At 44.1% G+C, this 18,724-nt stretch overlaps 1 protein-coding gene across 1 annotated transcript in view; it reads left to right on the plus strand.

Annotated features, from left to right (window-relative positions):
• Positions 1–18,724, plus strand: part of ABCA13 (ATP binding cassette subfamily A member 13) — a 294,970-nt gene that overhangs the window by 16,856 nt on the left and 259,390 nt on the right. Inside the window, exons 4-6 of the mRNA XM_050937636.1 lie at positions 8,422–8,573; positions 10,012–10,040; positions 11,714–11,877. Of these exons, the coding sequence (XP_050793593.1) occupies positions 8,422–8,573; positions 10,012–10,040; positions 11,714–11,877 (345 nt within the window). The remainder of the gene's footprint in view (positions 1–8,421; positions 8,574–10,011; positions 10,041–11,713; positions 11,878–18,724) is intronic.

Genomic DNA, 18,724 nt, shown 5'->3' on the forward strand with positions numbered 1-18,724 from the left:
AGGTTTCCTGGAGGCAGAGTTTCTTTCGTTCCAGAGATCTAGTGAGGAATTTGGTGGGATAATTCAAGAATTTAATCAAGTTGATTCTGAAATAATATCTGTCTATAGATAGAGATATATAGATGCTTAATTTATGGCTGAGAAGCATGAAGCACACAGCCTACTCAGGAGAGAAGTGTGAAAAGTTGGCATAAAGTTCATATGAGAACAGTCTGTTCCAGGCCAGTCTACCAGTATAAATTAGATCAACCTGAGGGCTTCTCTGAGTTATGCTGGCTGTCAACAGCCTCTAGGTTCCAAGTGCAGGCATAAATGTTATGTAGAGGTTCCTCATTAGATTGCATGGCCCAGTTATTCCTCAATTTTCTGGTGCTTATGCTCAAGATACGCTTTTTTAACTAAAAAAGGACAATTTAAAGTGGGAGATAAATTGCACTGTTAAACAGTAATAAAATACTATTTAAATATTTTTGGATGTTTTCTACATTTTCAAATATATTGATTTCAATTACAACACAGAATACAAAGTGTACAGTGCTCATTTTATATTTATCTTTGATTACAAGTGTTTGCAGTGTAAAAAGACAAAAGAAAGAGCATTTTTCAATTCACCTAAAACAAGTACTGTAATGCAATCTCTTTATCATGAAAGTTGAACTTATAAATATATAATATGTACAAAAATATTGCATTAAAAATAAAACAATGTAACATTTTAGAGCTTGCAAGTCCACTCACTCCTACTTGTTCAGGCAATTGTTCAGGCAAACAAGTCTGCATTTGCAGGAGATAATGCTGCCCACTTCTTGTTTACAGTGTCACCTGAAAGTGACAACCGCATTCTGATGGCGCTGTTGTAGCTGTTGTCACAAGATATTTACATGCGCATGCTTCAACTATGATTCCAAAATATTTAATAAATGTCAATGGTATTCTATCAATTAATAGTGCGATGAAAACTGATTAATCACAATTAATTTTTTTAATCGCGATTAATTTTTGAGTTAATCGTATGAGTTAAGTGTAATTAATCGACAGCCCTAATTTAAAGGTCACAAGGCATGCCCAAAGTCTCATGGCATCTAGGTGGCATATTAACAACACGTGGTCTTCATGGGAACCTGGCTAAGCATTTGTATTCTAGGGGTGCCAGACATTTAAAACAGAGCGTGCAAATTATTCAGATTTATCTCAAATACCCAAGAGTGATAGATCTGGGGACAAATAATTCCAAAAGTGTGTTGCCACCACTTTCACAGAAAATTGAGAACTGCATGTGTGTGTGTATTACTTTCAGTGCCTAATTCTGCATGTTGCTCTATATATTAAACTGTTTTAATGAGAACGTAGTATAGATACAACATGCTGTATGTATGGAAAAGATCTTCCTCTGTGATAAACATGCAGTCAGCTGTATATTAAAAGACTGATCTTAGTAACTAAAATAAATGTTGATGTGTGTAGTGCTGTTAGCCCTGCACAACCAACACATCTAAGAGAGGGAACTGAAAATAACAGGATTGTTTACTAAATGTTGATTGACTTTCTAGATTATGAAACTAGAAAGGACTACTGTGATTATCTACTCTGACTTCCTGCATAACACAGCCCATGAGGCTTCTCTGAATTAATTACTGTTTAAACTATAGCATCTCTTTTGGAAAAAAAACATCCAATCCTGTTTTAAAAATTGCCAGTGATGGAGGTTGTGTTAATGTTTAATTACCCTCACTAAAAAATCTGTGCCTTGTTTCTATTCTGAACCACACTTTCACAAACACACTGAAGAAAATGAAGTTGCACAGGTATTCCTTAAAAATAATTTGAAGACATTGGGTTTGCACAGCTGCAAGTAAAGGCATAATTTCTGCTGCTAGAACATTAATTACTGGTGGGGAGATGCAAGGGGGCAAGAATCCAATTTGATACACAGAGCCTAGAATGAGTTCTCAGGGCTGCTGTTTAGAGGGAGAAGTTTTACATATAATCTGGCTATTTTAATGCCCTGATCCTGCAAACACTTATGCACATACTTAAATTTAGGTTCATAGGTTCACTGAAGTCAGTGGAACTCCTTACATCCCTAAAGGTAAGCATGTAGTTTTCAGGATCAGAGCTTTTATGTTGAAAACTCTCTAGAGAGAAACCTAGAATGCCACAATACCTTTTTATATATCTGTTTTTCAGAGTAGATTTGTCCTCTCCATGAGTTTGTCCCTATATTTCATCAAAATATTGACCAGTTTTCACTCTATTCCTCCAAAAAGTTTTAGTCCATTGTATTTAATGCAGTTAAAGAATTCCCATTTTCCTCCTCTAATTTTCCATATTTGTAGCTTTCAGGAGTTGGTAGGTGTTAATTGTTTCAATTTTCATGGGTCCATTTTCAAACTGAAAACTTCAGATATTAATCACTCAAGCAGTGCCCCACTTGAAAAACAGAGTTGCATGTATTAAAGCACTATAAAAAGAATCCAATTGTTCTAGCTGTAATCTATTCAGATTTGAAGCAGACAAGAATGAGTCTTCAACAATTCCTGTTGGCTATCAGGCAAGCTAGAATGAAAGTGAAATTCAGTTAAGTAGTCAAGAGCCCAGTGGAAGTTTTATAACGTTTTAATTTTCTACTAGTGCAGTAGAATATCTAAGGATTGTTGGAATGGGGCCTTCCTTACCCAGGAAGATTTTTGCACTGGGGGTTGGTATAATGGTCCCTGGTAGAGTAAGCCTTATTAGAAACCTTCTGTGAGGCAATCAGATATTTTTCATCTATATTTGGCATATTCTGAGCTGATTCAGTTTTGGGGAAAATTATATTCAGACCCAAATGCAAAGTACAGATTAAATATTCAAAATAGCTGCTAAGTAAACATTTGGAGGAACTACTTAATTAACTCATTTCTCACATTTACCGTTAACTGTAACTCAGCTTGCGATCACATTACTTTCACAATTAAAACCAGGACTCAAGCTCCAGTTATCTCCAATTACCACACTTTTCCCAGTCTGATAATTCTATAGTTTGAGAGTGGCCTGTTGATTTTTAAATTCACAGCCTTTCAGAATCTTCTGGTTCTATCGCTACAGCGAAGCAGGTTGTTGCAGGTAGGGTCAGTGACAAACAGTGTGTGTGTGCACATGTGGAAGGAATTCAGTTCCAAGCAGCCATAAAGCCACTATTAGGATCCTTCAGCAAACACCTCCCCAGCATGCTCCTGGTGCAGTTGTTCTAGAGCTAGGTGGAGGTGTGACTGGGACTTGCCTAATGACCCAGCTAATGTGCACGGCTACAATTGCCCACAGTGGCCATTGCAGGAGAGGTGCAAGTTAGGGTAGCCCTCAGGGCTACTTTAACCAGAGCCAGGGAGTTAAAAAGCTCCCTACATCCTTATTGCCTTCCCTCCTGGTCACTGCACTGGGCTTTGAGCCAGGGAATGAATTAATTTGCAATTTGAAGGTCACAGTAGATCGTTGGCTGCTCCTGGATGCTCTGCTAGGAACTGTGGCTAAGATTTTTTTTCCATCTGAGCTTGCTTTGCTACAGTTACCCATGCCTCTGTCACTTGATTAAATTACTAGTGTTCTCTAGATGTGGCTTTTCCTTAAGACCATTCAAACACTCAGTAAAATAGCACAGAATTTAGCTGTCTGTCTGCTTATCAAGCAGTGTTTCACACAGAGAGCATGTTATGGTGGTGTCCAGGAGTCTGCATTGGCTGCCAGTTAGTTCTAAGTGAAGTTTTGAAGTGTTGTAAACCAGCTTTTAAATGGTTTGTGCTCTACCTATCTAACAGGCAGTTTCCCGTCCTGGGTAGTACTGCTGCAGATGTGATCCTCAGAGGCACTCAAGCTATTAATCCCTTGGATGGAAAGAACAGGGGCTGACAGCAGGCTGCTTTCCATAACTGCTCCCCAGCTCACTGGTTCCTTTGGTCTCAAATAGCCTGAATTTGTTGACTTCTAAGTCATGATGCGAGGCTCTTCTGTTTATCCAGCTTGGGGTTAGTGAGCACAGTGGCCAATAAGAGGCTGTTGATCAGCTGAGTGGAATTTCAGGGAGGGAGAGAGATTTTAATTCCACCTATTTGGTTGATTTACACTGTGGGTTGGGGCTAATATAAGTATATTTGGAGTTGTGTTTTTGTTTAGAGTTCTTGGATATGTGCCTTTTCTCTGTTTAAATAGAGTACATAACATAAAGTAACCTCCTCCCCCTGGAAAGCTTTATATGTTAACTAGAACCAAACCTCATATGAGATTAGGAGGAAACATGGTGAGGGAGGCAGATTATGCTATATCTGCCTAGTCTGAGATTACTTGAACCTTCCTCAAAGGCATCTGGTACTGACTACTGTTGGAGACAGGACAGTGGACTAGCTGGACCTCAGGCCTGACTACTGTAGTAATTCCTCTGAACAATATATTTGGTTAGCTTTTAAAAGCCCACCCCCATCCATATTTAAAATATTCCCAATATCAAAAACACTTCAGATATATGAGCAGCTAAATGACCAAAATCCAAAGCAAGCCTCAATGATCAGTCCTACAATGAGTTCCTCATGAGCGCATCCCTGCACAACCCCACTGAAGTCAGTGGGGTTCCATGTGGGCCTAGGGGTCTGCCAGCACAGAGCTTAATGTAGGATTGAGGCCTGAACTCCCAGAACCAAATGCCTGGTTAAAGTTCAGGGGAAGCCAACAACCAGACCAGAACTCTGTTCCTGGGGCCTATCTATATTAGAAATCTAGGAAATGTATTTATCAGAATTTTTCTGTTATGAGGTTTGTTGTGTCCAGGGTCATTCTTGGGAATTTTGTTGTGTAAAGAAAAGGAAAAGAGAAATACGGGCCATATGCTTTGTTTTCATCTGACAACTAACGTTCAGGGCTTGGAAACTAATGTTCTCAGCAAGCCACCAGATGTCACTATTATAGAAAGTATGTATAGCTCCGTTTAGCTGAAAAAAGTTTGTGGTAAGATCTGTGGAAAATCAGTGCTGGTAATGTAATGCTGTTTTTTACATGAACTGCTGCATATACCAGTAAAACTGTCATATGCTTTAGGTATATAGACACTGTCAACAATAAAGCAGAATGTCGTAAGTGTCCCCAGACATGTCTTTGTTAGCCCATTAAATGCCTGAGCTTGTATTTGCATGATATTTGCATATATTTATATTAAAGTCTTCATAACTAGAACTTTTGATGGCCCAGTAGTGGCAAGTCTGGAACTGTGCAGTTTATTTCTATTTTACTGGAAAATTTAATATGGAAATCAGTGCAAGGCAATCGACATCTAACCCCACATCTCTACAGTCACTTTTCAGAGTAGAATTATGCTTTCAGCAGCAAGCCTGCTGCCATCAGCATCATCTGCCTCAGAAACTGTTACTATTACTGCTTTTTGTTATCATTGTGGTTATTATTTGTAGTGTTTGTTGCTTGTTAAGGCACGAATGTTTGCAAGGCAGTTCAGTAGGTTAGTAACATACACAGAGTGTGAAATTTACCCCAGTGTAGGGTCCATGTAAAGGTGTACGGCCGGGGCTCGACCTTCCCTGAGGAGGAGGGGAGCCACACTGGCTGCGATATGCATTGTCTACGTCAGCCCCTTTCTTCAGGGCTGAGTGACGCTGCACAATCCCTCAGGGCCCGGTCTTCTGCTATAGGGCGGGGCAATAAACACAGAGTTAGAGGCCCAGACCCTCCTGGCTCAGGGCTGAGCAACAATAGTTCAGGCAGCTAGAGCCCTTTGGGGCAGGACCAAGCAGTGGCCCAGCGAAAGGGGCCCAGGCCCTTGGTTCAGGCAGGGCACCAAATACACAGTTACAAAGGCTCTGACCCTCATGGCTCAGGGTCGAGCAGTCAATCAATAGACTGGATGGCCTCCTTAGGCCAGGGAGAGGGGGATTCTGCCACCCGGGTACAGGTGGCAGGGGGAACGCAGGCCCACCCACTCCTCTGCGTTCCAGCCCGGGGCCCTAATAGCGGCTGTCACCGCTAAGGGTCAGTGGGGTTCCTGACCACAACACACTGACAGGATACAGGTAACTCTGCAGCCTGACTAGGGTCGGCTGTCCCCGGGCTACTTCCAATATCCCCCTCTGGGCCTACCTGGTCCGTGGCATCCGCTCCGGGGAGGTCCAGCCACAGAGGTTCCTCACGGCCAGGGCTGGTTGGGAGGTCCGGCAGTACTTCTGGGAAGTCTGGCCAGGCCTGCTCCGGGGGCTCCTCGGGGTAACAGCAGGGACGGGGCGGCTCCGGCAGCTCCTCGTCGTAGCAGGCACGGGGAAGCTCCGGCAGCTCCTCGTCGTAGCGGGCGCGGGGAAGCTCCGGCAGCTCCTCGGCGTAGCGGGCGCGGGGAAGCTCCGGCCAGTCAGGGCAATGGCCCTGGGCCTCAGCAGCTTCCCAGTCACAAGCACCCTCTGGCAGGTCTGCTCCCGACGGTGGCTGGGCTCTAACTGAGCGCTGACGGCCGGCTTTTATACTTCCGGGTCGCCTCCTCACCCTCTGAGGGGCGGGCTTACTACTCTATGGCCCCGCCCCTTTAGGTGTCTGACGGGGCTCGACCCTCCCTGAGGAGGAGGGGAGCCACACCGCCTCACTACAGTCCAGTATGAGGCCTGTGCATTATTTCACGGCACCTGCCCCACAGTGAATTTCACCCTTGTGTAGGATTGCCAATTTTCTAATGGAGCAGAACAAAACTCCTTTGCCCCACCCCATCAGCCCCCCTCACTATATCTCCCCTTCCTCAATTGCTCATTCTCCTCCACCCTCTCTCACTTTCACTGGGCTGAGGAAAGGGTTTAGGATGTGGGAGAGAGTGAAGGCAAGGGCTCCATCTGGGGCTGTGAACTCTGGTACAGTTGGGGATGAGGGAGTTGGGGTGCAGGAGATGGCCGGGGCAGGGGGTTTGCTGCTGGGGAATATGAGCTCTGAATTGGGGGTGTGGGCTCCGAGTAGGACCAGAAACGAAGGGTTCAGAGTGTGGGAGAGGTCTCTGGGCTGGGGCAGCAGGTTTAGTGTGGGAGGACAGGTGTGCTGGGGTGAAGCTGGGGGTGCAAACTCTGAGGTGGAGCTGGCAATTAAAGATTTGGGGTGTAGAATGGGGGTCTGGGCTGAGACACAGGGGTTCAGAGTGCGGGAGAGGGTACAGGCTCTGGCTGGGGGTATGCGCTCTGGGGTGGGGCCGGGGATGAGGGTTTGGGGTGCAAGGAGGGTGAGGGCTCTGGCTGGGGGTGTGGTCTCTGGAGTGGGGCTGGGGATGAGAGCTATGGGATGCAGGAGGGGACTCGGGTAGGGGTTGGGGTGTGGGGTCCTGGAAGCACTTATCGTGGCCACCAGGTCCCTGCAGTCCCTAGGCGTATGGCCAGACCGAGACCAACGGGAGCTGCGGGGTGGGGGGGGGGGGGCATGCCTGCGGGCATGAGGGCAGTGCATGGAGCACACAACTTCTGGGAGTTGCATGGTGCTAGAGCAGGCAGGGAGCCTGCCTTAGCCTCGGGCCCCTGCTGCACCACTGACTGGAGCTTTAATGGCCTGGTCGGCAGTACTGACTGGAGGCACCCGGGTCCCTTTTCAAATGAGCATTCTAGTTAAAAACTACATGTCTGGCAACCTTACTCTCATGTTGAATAGCAAGTGCAGTTTCATTAGATCAGTGGTGCCCAAACTTTTCCTGTCATGTCCCCCCAGCCTCCTAATTACCAACTATGGAATCTGTCTATCTCCTTTTCCATTACTGCCCAGTTGGCTCAACAGAGGAGTTTGGGCTGAAAGTGGAGCTGCGGGAGGAGCTGGGGCTAGAGGCAGAGCTGGCATGAGGGCAGAGAGAGGAAATAAGGGCAGAGCTAGGCTGGGGACAGAGCAGGGGGTGGAGTGGAGCTGAAGCTGGGGGTAGAGCTGGGCTGGTGGTGCTCCCTCCCTGCCTCCCATGGGGCCTGGCCTGGGTCCCACAGCTGCCCCCGAACATTCCTCTATGTCCCACAGTTTGGGGACCACTGTGCTAGATAGTCTCTGCTATTGTATCCTGTTAATCCTCAGTCTTCAAGTCAAATCCTAACCATCAGTCAAGTTCAGGAAGAAATCCTCTCCCACAGTCCCTCACATCTAGGTACACTTTAATTCATTTAGATTTGTTTGGAAGAGTCAGTCATTGAACAGTGTCAGAGTCAAGACACCAGACTAGCTGTTCCAGTAGGGCAGCTCTAGGTGCCCTCCTACCCACAGCTTTGTGGGATTTTTACACAACTCAAGGCAACTGTAATGAACTGACAAAAATTGGGTAAATGGGGAACATTTAAAGACTCTCACCCCAAATATGCAAAATGGCACTCACAGCTGATGGAGAGGAACTCGCAGCTGCTTTTTCCAATTCCTATTTTGAAATGACCTTCCCTTTCCCCCTTTCATGGAAAGCGCTTCCAGTTTCCGAGGTGGTCAGGACAGCATTATGGGAACTGACCTGACATTCCTGAGAGAGATACAAGACTTTGCGAATGGGATTTCAGAGACCTCAGAAAAAGCTATTGCTTTACAAAAGCTGTGGGAGGAAGAATCAAAATTCTCAGGTAAGTCATCCTCTTTTAGTAATTGGCTGATGTGCTTACCTGGCACTGAGTGACACTGAAAAAGACAATGCTTCTTTTTATCATTAAAAAAAAATCATTGTTTTAGCTAAGAAGTGGATCTAGAAGTATTGTCATTGTTATGATAACAATTGTTGGGGGTTTTCTTTATTTTATAGAGCCCAGAATTATGCTAGCTGTGTTCTAAAGAGATGAGGATGCCCGCCCCCATAAATTTACAATCTAAATATTAGACATGGCAAAAACGATTGTGGAGATAAAAGCAGGGAAGTGGTTGAGGAGAGGAATATAATGAGTGGGACTGGAAAAAGGGGGTCAGGATTCAGGAGGAGCCCTAGTTTGGTGACACCTGACACAAAGGCACAGACATTGTGGCCTGGCTATGATTGGACAAACACAGGCCTGGCAGTGTGGAACACTGGCCACCCAGCCTGCTCAATAAAGATCTGTCTCCTACAGCTCTGTGTAGGGTTGCCAATTTTGGTTGCAGGTATTGCTGGAGATTTCATCACATGACATAATTAATTTCTTGAGACTCCAGGCCAATCCTGGAGGGTTGGCAACCTTACATTACTTATCGCTAATAACATAGGACAAGGACAAGGGTTAGTAATATAATCACCTGGTTACCCTGTCAGGCATGTTTTTCAAGAGCACCTTTTTGGCCCACCATGTGTGCAGAGGCATGGTGTGCACATGGGAGTGATTCGACCTAGCCCCTGTCTTCCCTAGTGCCTATGCTACAGCCTGTGCACGTGCTGCAAAAATTGAGACATTCAGCCACTGACCTGAGTAAGGGATGGTACAGAACCACACCAGTCTATGGGGAGCTTAGAAAGGGGTTGCACACTAGGGAGAGAAGGCCTGTTTGCCTTGCTCTAAAGAAGCAGTAATGATTTCCAAATGCCTCCCCTCCGTACACACAAAACAACCTTGCAGAGTAGTTGTCCTGTCAGATCTACCATGAGCACCCTCCACTACCCCCCACTCATCTGCATTTCAGCACACTTCACTACCCCTACTCTGCTGCCTTTCCTCTGAAATAGGGTGGCATTTAACCTGTTACATTGTGTAGGACATCCAGCACTCTTTTGGTAACCCTGTCTAAGCAGAATAGAGTTGTCAGTAGTGCCTGGCACCATATTGCTCTCCTACAGTTTACATGATAATTTTGCCTTGCCAGTGAAAATCATCCCTGGTAAGTAATTTCATTTAAAATTGGCTATGTAATGATACCTGGAAATGTAAGGAAGTGCAAAAGTTTATCAGATCACCAGATCTTTGGTGCACTGCTAGTTTTATGGCCATTTCCTTTCAACAAAATGCATTTTATTAAGTGTTCATTCACTGTATCTAGTAGTGATGCATCTGTCGTGAAGAATAACGTTTCTGTGTAAAGGAAAACTATTTATTTTTACAGGGCCCACCAACAGTTCCATTTTCTTAACCGTAAGTAATTTTTTGTGTGTGTGGAAAGTTACCATTTCAGACTTAGCAATAATAGGTAGATTTTCTTTTTCAAGTTTTAGTAAAGCATATTGTAGAAAGTGGAGTGTTGCTGAGGGCACAGTGATTCAGGGACCTAATACAGAGGGTCACGGATTGCTACACCACTGGTTTGAATCGAACCTGCATTATTAGAGGCTAAAAGCCTTTGTTGTGTGAAGTATGTTTGTTGATTATCTGGAGATTTTAAAAAGTGCATTAGGCCATCTCTGAATATGTATTCAAAGATGCATAAAAGCATACTACAAAAGACCTAAAAAGACCAGCTGGTAGACGCTTCACAGTGAAAGAGGTTGTTGCTGCTTAGAAGAGATTACACCCTACTGGATGAGATGAAGTGAGGGAGGGGTGGAGATGGAGTGAAGAAGGACAAGGATTACACAGTTTAGCTGAAAAATGCTTCCCATGACCCCTGTGATAGCCTGTGTGAGATGAGTTGGCTGTCTGTCCTGTCTCTAGTGGATAAATCACCTACCATCGTAACAGTCAGCAGTCTCAACAAAAAAGCCCAAGGCTGAATAGACATAGAATTCAATCTTTAGTGTTGTCAATTCTGCGTCCTTCTCAAATCATTACCTTCACTTAAAAAATAATAATGAAATAATGAATTATCTCCATAGTTATTCAGGGACTATTTCTGACTCTTCATGAAACTGAAAACTACAATTTCAAACCTGGATTGTACGCTGTTTAGTGTACCATTTATAAACTGCTCTCGAGAGCCTTGACTGAAAGAAGCTGCAGAAATGCAGTTTTCTTCCTGATACTGAACTGAAAATAAAAACAAAAATCATGTGCACTCCCATTTTACAAAGACAAATGTCAGTGTTAGTCTTTCATTGAATTTGACCTTGAAGGTTCTACTATTTTTTTAATAAAAAATACAAAGGCTCCAGTTTTCACTCCAAGCCTTATTCATGTTGATGAATATTTATGCAAAAGAGTCCTGTTGAAGAACTCACCAACACAATTTAAAGTCTAATTCACCAACATGACCCCATAAGATAGGGGTTAGCATAGCTTGTTTGTTTTACGGAAGCATCTGAAGGTGTGATCCTGCAAAATAAATCTCCCCAGTCACAGTCAGTTCAGCAGAAATGAGTCCATCCCCTCAATCTATTTCTTGCCTGTTTGCATGAAAGGCCTTTCCTGAAGCGGTGCAAAGTGGGGGTGGCATACACAGAGGCTTCATTATAGCGCTCCTCTTCACCTCTTGCAGATGATTAGTTGTGATTCTCTAGACTCTACAGTTTTGTTGTCTGATTGTTAAGCTAATCATCTTTCAGATTTCAGAAAGAATCCATCTCCTAGCAGTGGCATGTCCTGTATACTCATGAGCAGAAGCAGAGCGAAAGGGCTAGTTAGTTTTTTTTCATAACTCAGTTTTCCCAGAAAAGATTCACATGCAGCAGAGTTTCAACCACCATGAGCTGAAAAAGGACTGTACTCATTCCTATGGTGAATTTCATTAATGCAACAATGCCACACTCAAGAAGAGTTTTAAATGGTTAGAAAGTCCTGTGTATGGGGGGAGGCAAAGGACAGCTGCTGTTCTCCCATCCCACCCCCAATGAAATAATTGGGTCGCATTTAACACATTTTTCTTAAAAATCAAGATGGACTGGAATGAAACTGAGGAGATGATTTCTGTAGTTGAAAGCGTCCAAAACCAACCCTATTTCTGGGACTTTCTGCGTTCACTCCCATGGCTGCAGACAAGCAGCCTTTACAAGGAAGGTGGGATACATGTTACAGCTCAGTTTCTGCAGACTGTTAAAAAGTAAGTACTAAAATCTGGGTAATGTATTTGTTCTCCCTATTTGTGCTTTCTTTTATTTCCATGGAATGGTGCTTTAATCTAACTCATTGTACTTCCCACTTGCGTAATCAATAGCAGGAGAATTCATAGCAAGATACAGATATAAGGCAGAATTGTCAGTGTTCGTCTCCCTCTGCTTGCATGAAGTCAATGGGAACTTTACAGGTGACTCCAATGGGAGCAGAGTGAGGCCAACACTTGCCCAGAAAAAAGGCCGTGGGCCCTATTGTCGCCTGATCTATTGATTGTATATTAATTAAATTGATTACTTAAGAATTGTCCAGTAACGCTCAGGTCTGGTAGGTTCTTGTCCCAAGATCAGGTCCAATATTATTAGAATTATGCAGTTGGGAACCCCGACACACACACGCGCATGCGCACACACACTTCTGAATTTGCAGCAGAGTCCTGTGGCACCTTATAGACTAAAAGACGTTTTGGAGCATGAGCTTTCGTGGGTGAATACCCACTTCATCAGATGCATGCATCTGACGAAGTGGGTATTCACCTACAAAAGCTCATGCTCCAAAACGTCTTTTAGTCTATAAGGTGCCACAGGACTCTTTGCTGCTTTTACAGATCCAGACTAACACAGCTACCCCTCTGATACTTCTGAATTTGCAATAGTTCTGTTACATTTATACCTATGCCTTACTTAGACTCATAGACTTTAAGGACAGAAGGGACCATTATGATCATCTAGTCTGACCTCCTGCATAATGCAGAACACACAATCTCAGCCATCCACTTCTATAACAAACCCCTAACCTATGTCTGAGTTATTGAAGTCCTCAAATTGTGATTTGAAGACCTCAAGCTGCAGAGAATCCTCCAGCAAGTGACCCGTGTCCCATGCAGCAGAGGAAAGCAAAAAACCTCCAGGGCCTCTGCCAATATGCCCTGGAGGAAAATTCTTTCCCGACCCCATAGCAGATATCTGCATCTATAGGCTATGCTATTGGGAAGCTTGGGACTCCTTCCTCCTCATTTTTTGCAGTCCCTGCCTTTTGCTCCAGACCCTTTTGCAACTCTGCCTTTCCTCCTTGTGCATCTCAGCAGAAAAATCTTTGGGAGGTTGCTGCATGTGAGTGGTGACTGAAATGATCCCTTTGTATATGAGAGTGTTAGTTTTGTCATGTTTGATGAGATTCTTTTGGATGGAGAGTTATATATTATTATTATTATTATTATTACATTATTGCTTTCATTAATCCAAGGAGGATCTGAAATATTGAAGCCTTTGAGACCATTTGATGTTAATTCATTTGGATGCCTATATCATAACCTTAGTCCCAGATTTGGACCTTAGCGTCCAAAATATGGGGGTTAGCATGAAAACCTCCAAGCTTAGTTACCAGCTTGGACCTGGTACTTGCTGCCACCACCCAAAAAATTAGAGTGTTTTGGGGCACTCTGGTCCCTCTGAAAAACCTTCCCTGGGGACCCCAAGACCCAAATCCCTTGAGTCTCACAACAAAGGGAAATAATCCTTTTTCCCTTCCCCCCTCCAGGTGCTCCTGGAGAGATACACAGACACAAGCTCTGTGAAACTACACAGAGAGACTCCCCCTCTCTGTTCCCAATCCTGGAAACAAAAAGTACTTTCCTATTTCCCCAGAGGGAATGCAAAATCAGGCTAGCAATCCAACACACAGATCTCCCCGATTTCTTCCTCCCACCAATTCCCTGGTGAGTACAGACTCAATTTCCCTGAAGTAAAGAAAAACTCCAACAGGTCTTAAAAGAAAGCTTTATATAAAAAGAAAGAAAAATACAAATGGGCTCTCTGTATTAAGATGATACAATACAGGGTCGATTGCTTAAAAGAATATTGAATAAACAGCCTTATTCAAAAGAATACAAATCAAAGCACTCCAGCACTTATATTCATGCAAATACCAAAGAAAAGAAACCATAGAACTTACTATCTGATCTCTTTGTCCTTACACTTAGAAACAGAAGACTAGAAAGTAGAACTACTTCTCCAAAGCTCAGAGAAAGCAGGCAGACAGACACAAAGACTTAGACACAAACTTCCCTCCACCCAAAGTTGAAAAAATCCGGTTTCCTGATTGGTCCTCTGGTCAGGTGCTTCAGGTGAAAGAGACATTAACCCTTAGCTATCTGTTTATGACAGCCTATCATTTTAAAACTAGTTTATTTCTTAAGCATGTTAATACAATGTAGTTCAATTAAATTGGCACTTGGCAATCTGCAGCAATTAATGTCAGGTAAGTGACTTTATTTCATGGCTTAATCCTCTTCCCATCTGCACAGGAGCATCTTCACTTATGCGCTACAGTGGCGCAGCTGTGCTGATGCAGCGTTTTAACTGTAGCTCTGCCCTGTTTCAGTGCTGAGTTGCTTTAAGCAACCCACTCCATACAAAACTGAAAGCTTCCTTCTGCAGATGCCCTCCATGGCCTCTTAACTGGCCAAACTGACTAGAAATAACCCCTGTTATTTAGAAGAAAAGTCGAGTAGTGGCTCTGATGTGAGGTTGGGTCGTGTAGGTCTTCCCAGACTGATAGTTCAGGTCATGGAGGTGTGTGTGCTGCCTTCCTGCTTCTTGCTCTCTGTCCCTGTTCATTTCCTGGTTATTGGCCCCTGAATTCAGTGTTCCAGTTACTCTGTGTGTGAGTGCGCTCATGCGCGCATAGCATTGGGTGTGTGCGGCTACTCAGGATGTGCTGTTACGTCTTGTTCAGATAGTTGCTAATTTAACTGGTTCATGGTTATTTCATGTTTTGACTGAACACCTATCTGCGTGTCTTGCTTCAATTTCCTTGTATTTTGGGATTGCTGTCCTGGATGCATCAGAGCATAACAAGACGCTAGGTCTACAGTAGGAACTTACGTTGGTATAACTATGTTGCTCAGAGGTGTGGATTTTCCCTGGTGTAGACAGAGGTGTGTCAATGGGATGGCTTCTCCCATCAACATAGCTACTGCCTCTTAGGGAGGTGGAGTACCTATGCCAAGAGGAGAAGTTCTCCCATCAGCATAGGTAACATCTTCACTATGTACTACAGAGGCACAGCTGATGCATTGTCAGTGTAGACAAGCCCGGTGTGCTGGAGAAATCTCTATCTGCCTCTCTCTTTTTAAACGCAGTAGCACCAGGAAGGAGGTGTAGTTGCAACAAGCTACTTACCTTTATGGGGAAGTACAGAGGATCACAAAGTGAGGCAGGGAGACACAATGGCTGGAGGGCACCTGAAACTTGATGCATAGTAGCAATTTCAGGAATTTCTTTGGAAAAATGATCAATTCATAGATTGTAAGGTCAGAAGGGACTTTTAAATCCTCTTATTTGACCACCTGTATAACATAGGCCACAGAATTTTACCCAGTCGCCCTAGTATTGAACCCACATATTTTGCAGTCATTTCTGTGACTCTGCAGCATGCATGGGATCCACACCACATGGTCTTAGAATGGGAAATTGAAAATCTCTGCACTGACTCTGCTACTCCTACCTACTTCTTTGCCCTGTTAAAAAGCACTGAACCTGTATATTTGTTTGTAACTGGGAAGATAATATTGTGTCTCACTTATTCAGAATAAGTGACAGGAGTGGTGAGGCTCAATGTCTGTATTCTTTGTAGACTGCCTGAGCAGTGTCCATCACCGTCTCTATGCATTGGCATGTGCATGGGTGCAGCGCTTGTGGCTCTGACACCCATAACTATGGTACTAGTAAAAAGTGGAGGATTTCTTAGTCAATCTGGATGGCTTCAAAACTCCCTCAGAAGCTTGGTGTTTCCGAGGTATAAAAGGATCTCGATTGTAAGGTGATGTTTTTCCCTTTCAGGTCTGCCTCATGAGCTGGATTCCTGAGGCAATAACGGGCAAAGCAAATTTGATCATACTGCCACGATGGCACCTTATAGACTAACAGACATTTTGGAGCATGAGCTTTCGTGGGTGAATACCCACTTCGTCAGATGCATGTAGTGGAAATTTCCAGGGGCAGGTATATATATGCAGGCAAGCTAGAGATAATGAGGTAGTTCAATCAGGGAGGATGAGGCCCTGTTCTAACAGTTGAGGTGTGAAAACCAAGGGAGGAGAAACTGATTTTTTAATTGGCAAGCCATTCACAGTCTTTGTTTAATCCTCAGGATATATAATGTAATAACATTGGGACAGGGTTGCTGAGCAACAGGAAGCAATGTGCACAGAATCTGTTGTTGATTTAATTAGGTTAATTATTTGATCCACCATCGTGGCAGTCAAGTATCAGAGGGGTAGCCGTGTTAGTCTGGATCTGTAAAAGCAGCAAAGAATCCTGTGGCACCTTATAGATTAACAGACATTTTGGAGCATGAGCTTTCGTGGGTGAATACCCACTTCGTCAGATGCATGTAGTGGAAATTTCCAGGGGCACCTGAGGATTAAACAAAGACTGTGAATGGCTTGCCAGTTACAAAATCAGTTTCTCCTCCCTTGGTTTTCACACCTCAACTGTTAGAACAGGGCCTCATCCTCCCTGACTGAACTACCTCATTATCTCTAGCTTGCCTGCATATATATACCTGCCCCTGGAAATTTCCACTACATGCATCTGACGAAGTGGATATTCACCCACAAAAGCTCATGCTCCAAAATGTCTGTTAGTCTATAAGGTGCCACAGGATTCTTTGCTGCTTTTACAGATCCAGACTAACACGGCTACCCCTCTGATACTTGACTGCCATGATGGTGGATCAAATAATTAACCTAATTAAATCAACAACAGATTCTGTGCACATTGCTTCCTGTTGCTCAGCAGCCCTGTCCCAATGTTATTACATTAACCATGGAAGAGGTTGGAAAGGACAGAGCATGTATGTTATATGAAACTGGTTATACAGGGATTTCCCCTAAGAAGTCAGCTAGTTTTGGTCAATTCTGTTGTGTAAGATGATAGTCATACTTTTATACCTCTTTCTATAACCTCTGGAGCCCTCTAGTAATGAAATGCCCACAAATGACTATTGGCAAAACTTCAAGGTATAGAACAGGTGGCCCACCTAAGCCTGAGAAGGAGCCAGAATTTACCAGTTTACATTGCCAAAGAGCCACAGTAATATGTCAGCAGCACCCCAGCAGCGTCCCCCACCTGCTCTCAGTGTCTCCTACCCACCAGCAGCCCCACCGATCAGTGCCTCCCCACCTCCTGATCAGCTGTTTCGTGGTGTACAGGAGGCTCTGGGGGGGAAAGGGGAGGGGAGAAGGAGGAGGGCATAGCAGGCTCAGGGGAGGGGGTGAGTAAGGGTGGAGTGGGGGTGGAATCTGTGGCAGAGCCAGGGGTTGAGCAGTAAGCACACTCCGGCACATTGGAAAGTTGGTGCCTGTAGTTCCAGACCCGGATTTAGTGCCTATACAAGGAACTGCATGTGGCTCCGGAGCCACAGATTGCCCACTCCTGGTATAGAAGCTACTGCTCACATGATTACAGTCTCAGAATATGAAGATGGTCCATCTTTCATCCCTTGTATCCTTTACTTCATTTTCCAGCTCCCTCCTCAATGCCCAAAGGGTGCACAGTGCTCCAAAGATGGCAGGAAGGAGGTGAGGTCATGGCCTCACAACATCTCAGCACTGGGCCATAGAATGGAAGTTGTATGCAGCAAAGTGCAGGCTGCTCTCCATAAAGGTTGTAGCAGCAACCATGACAGGGAGTTCAGAGAGGCATATTGCTTTCAGGAAGAATGTATCTAAGATGCTTTCCCCTTGGTACCGAACTCCTCACTGTCCCTTAATCTTGGCTGTGCCTAACTGACTCAGTGTAACCCACAGTGAATTGGGCCAAATTCTAGCCCCTGCTTCTATATACCATGGTGACATACAGAAACCACAATGGCCTATGTGACAATTCAAAGAATGCAGCCTGCACCCCTTTGCAGCATTGAGCATGCTGGGGGCAGGTTGGGATCTTGAGAAAGAGCGGCCTTAATGCTCAGATCTAGGCCACTGTGTGTGGCAGAGAAGCTCACTGACAGCTGTAGGAGGCTGCCATAAGTTAGAGCTTCCAGCTCAGGCAGAATTCTGGACTGTCTTCTTTGCTGTACCTCTCAGGCGGTGCAGAACAGAATCTAGCACATAATGAGTACAGGAGAAAGGGACAGAAGTGCAAAATTGTCATATGGTATCTCCTAGTCTAAATCCCCCCCACCCCAGCTCTTCAGGTAAGCAATTTTTTTTTTGCAGTTTCTTGTTGTTTGAAATAGCAAAGTATATCAACAGCTGATCAAGTTTTTTAAAAAAAGGGTTGGATTTTTGTTTGCATAACAGCCATGAGGTAGAAGAAGCTATAAGAAGTGTCAGATAAAATTGATGTGGATTCATCATGTATCATCAAATTAAATTACATTTATGTTATTAACTTCACAACAGAGCTGGTCTGTTTGAAGAAATTTAGAAAATAAACTACATGATTTTGTTATATGCAGTGTCATTGTAGCCATGTTGGTCCCAGGATATTAGAGACAAAAGGTGGGTGAGGTATAATATCTTTTATTGGACCAGCTTCTGAGAGGGACAAGCTTTTGAGCTACACAGAGCTCTTCTTCAGGTCTGGGACATGTATTGAGAATTTCACAACTAAATACAAGACTGTGTAGCATAAGTAGTTAAAACACATTTCAAGAGACCATTCAAGGTGAAGTGGCCCTTTTACCGCCCCCCCCACTTTTCCCTCCTATGACTTGAGAGGGGTGAAATTAGGTTATAGATTGTTGTAATAAGCCATAAATCCAGTGTGTCTAGTCAGCTCATGAATTTTAGTGTCTAGCAAAGTTATGAATTTAGGTGCTCAGTCTCA

This window comes from Gopherus flavomarginatus, chromosome 2 (genome assembly GCF_025201925.1).
Source record: "Gopherus flavomarginatus isolate rGopFla2 chromosome 2, rGopFla2.mat.asm, whole genome shotgun sequence".
NCBI lineage: Eukaryota > Metazoa > Chordata > Testudines > Testudinidae > Gopherus > Gopherus flavomarginatus.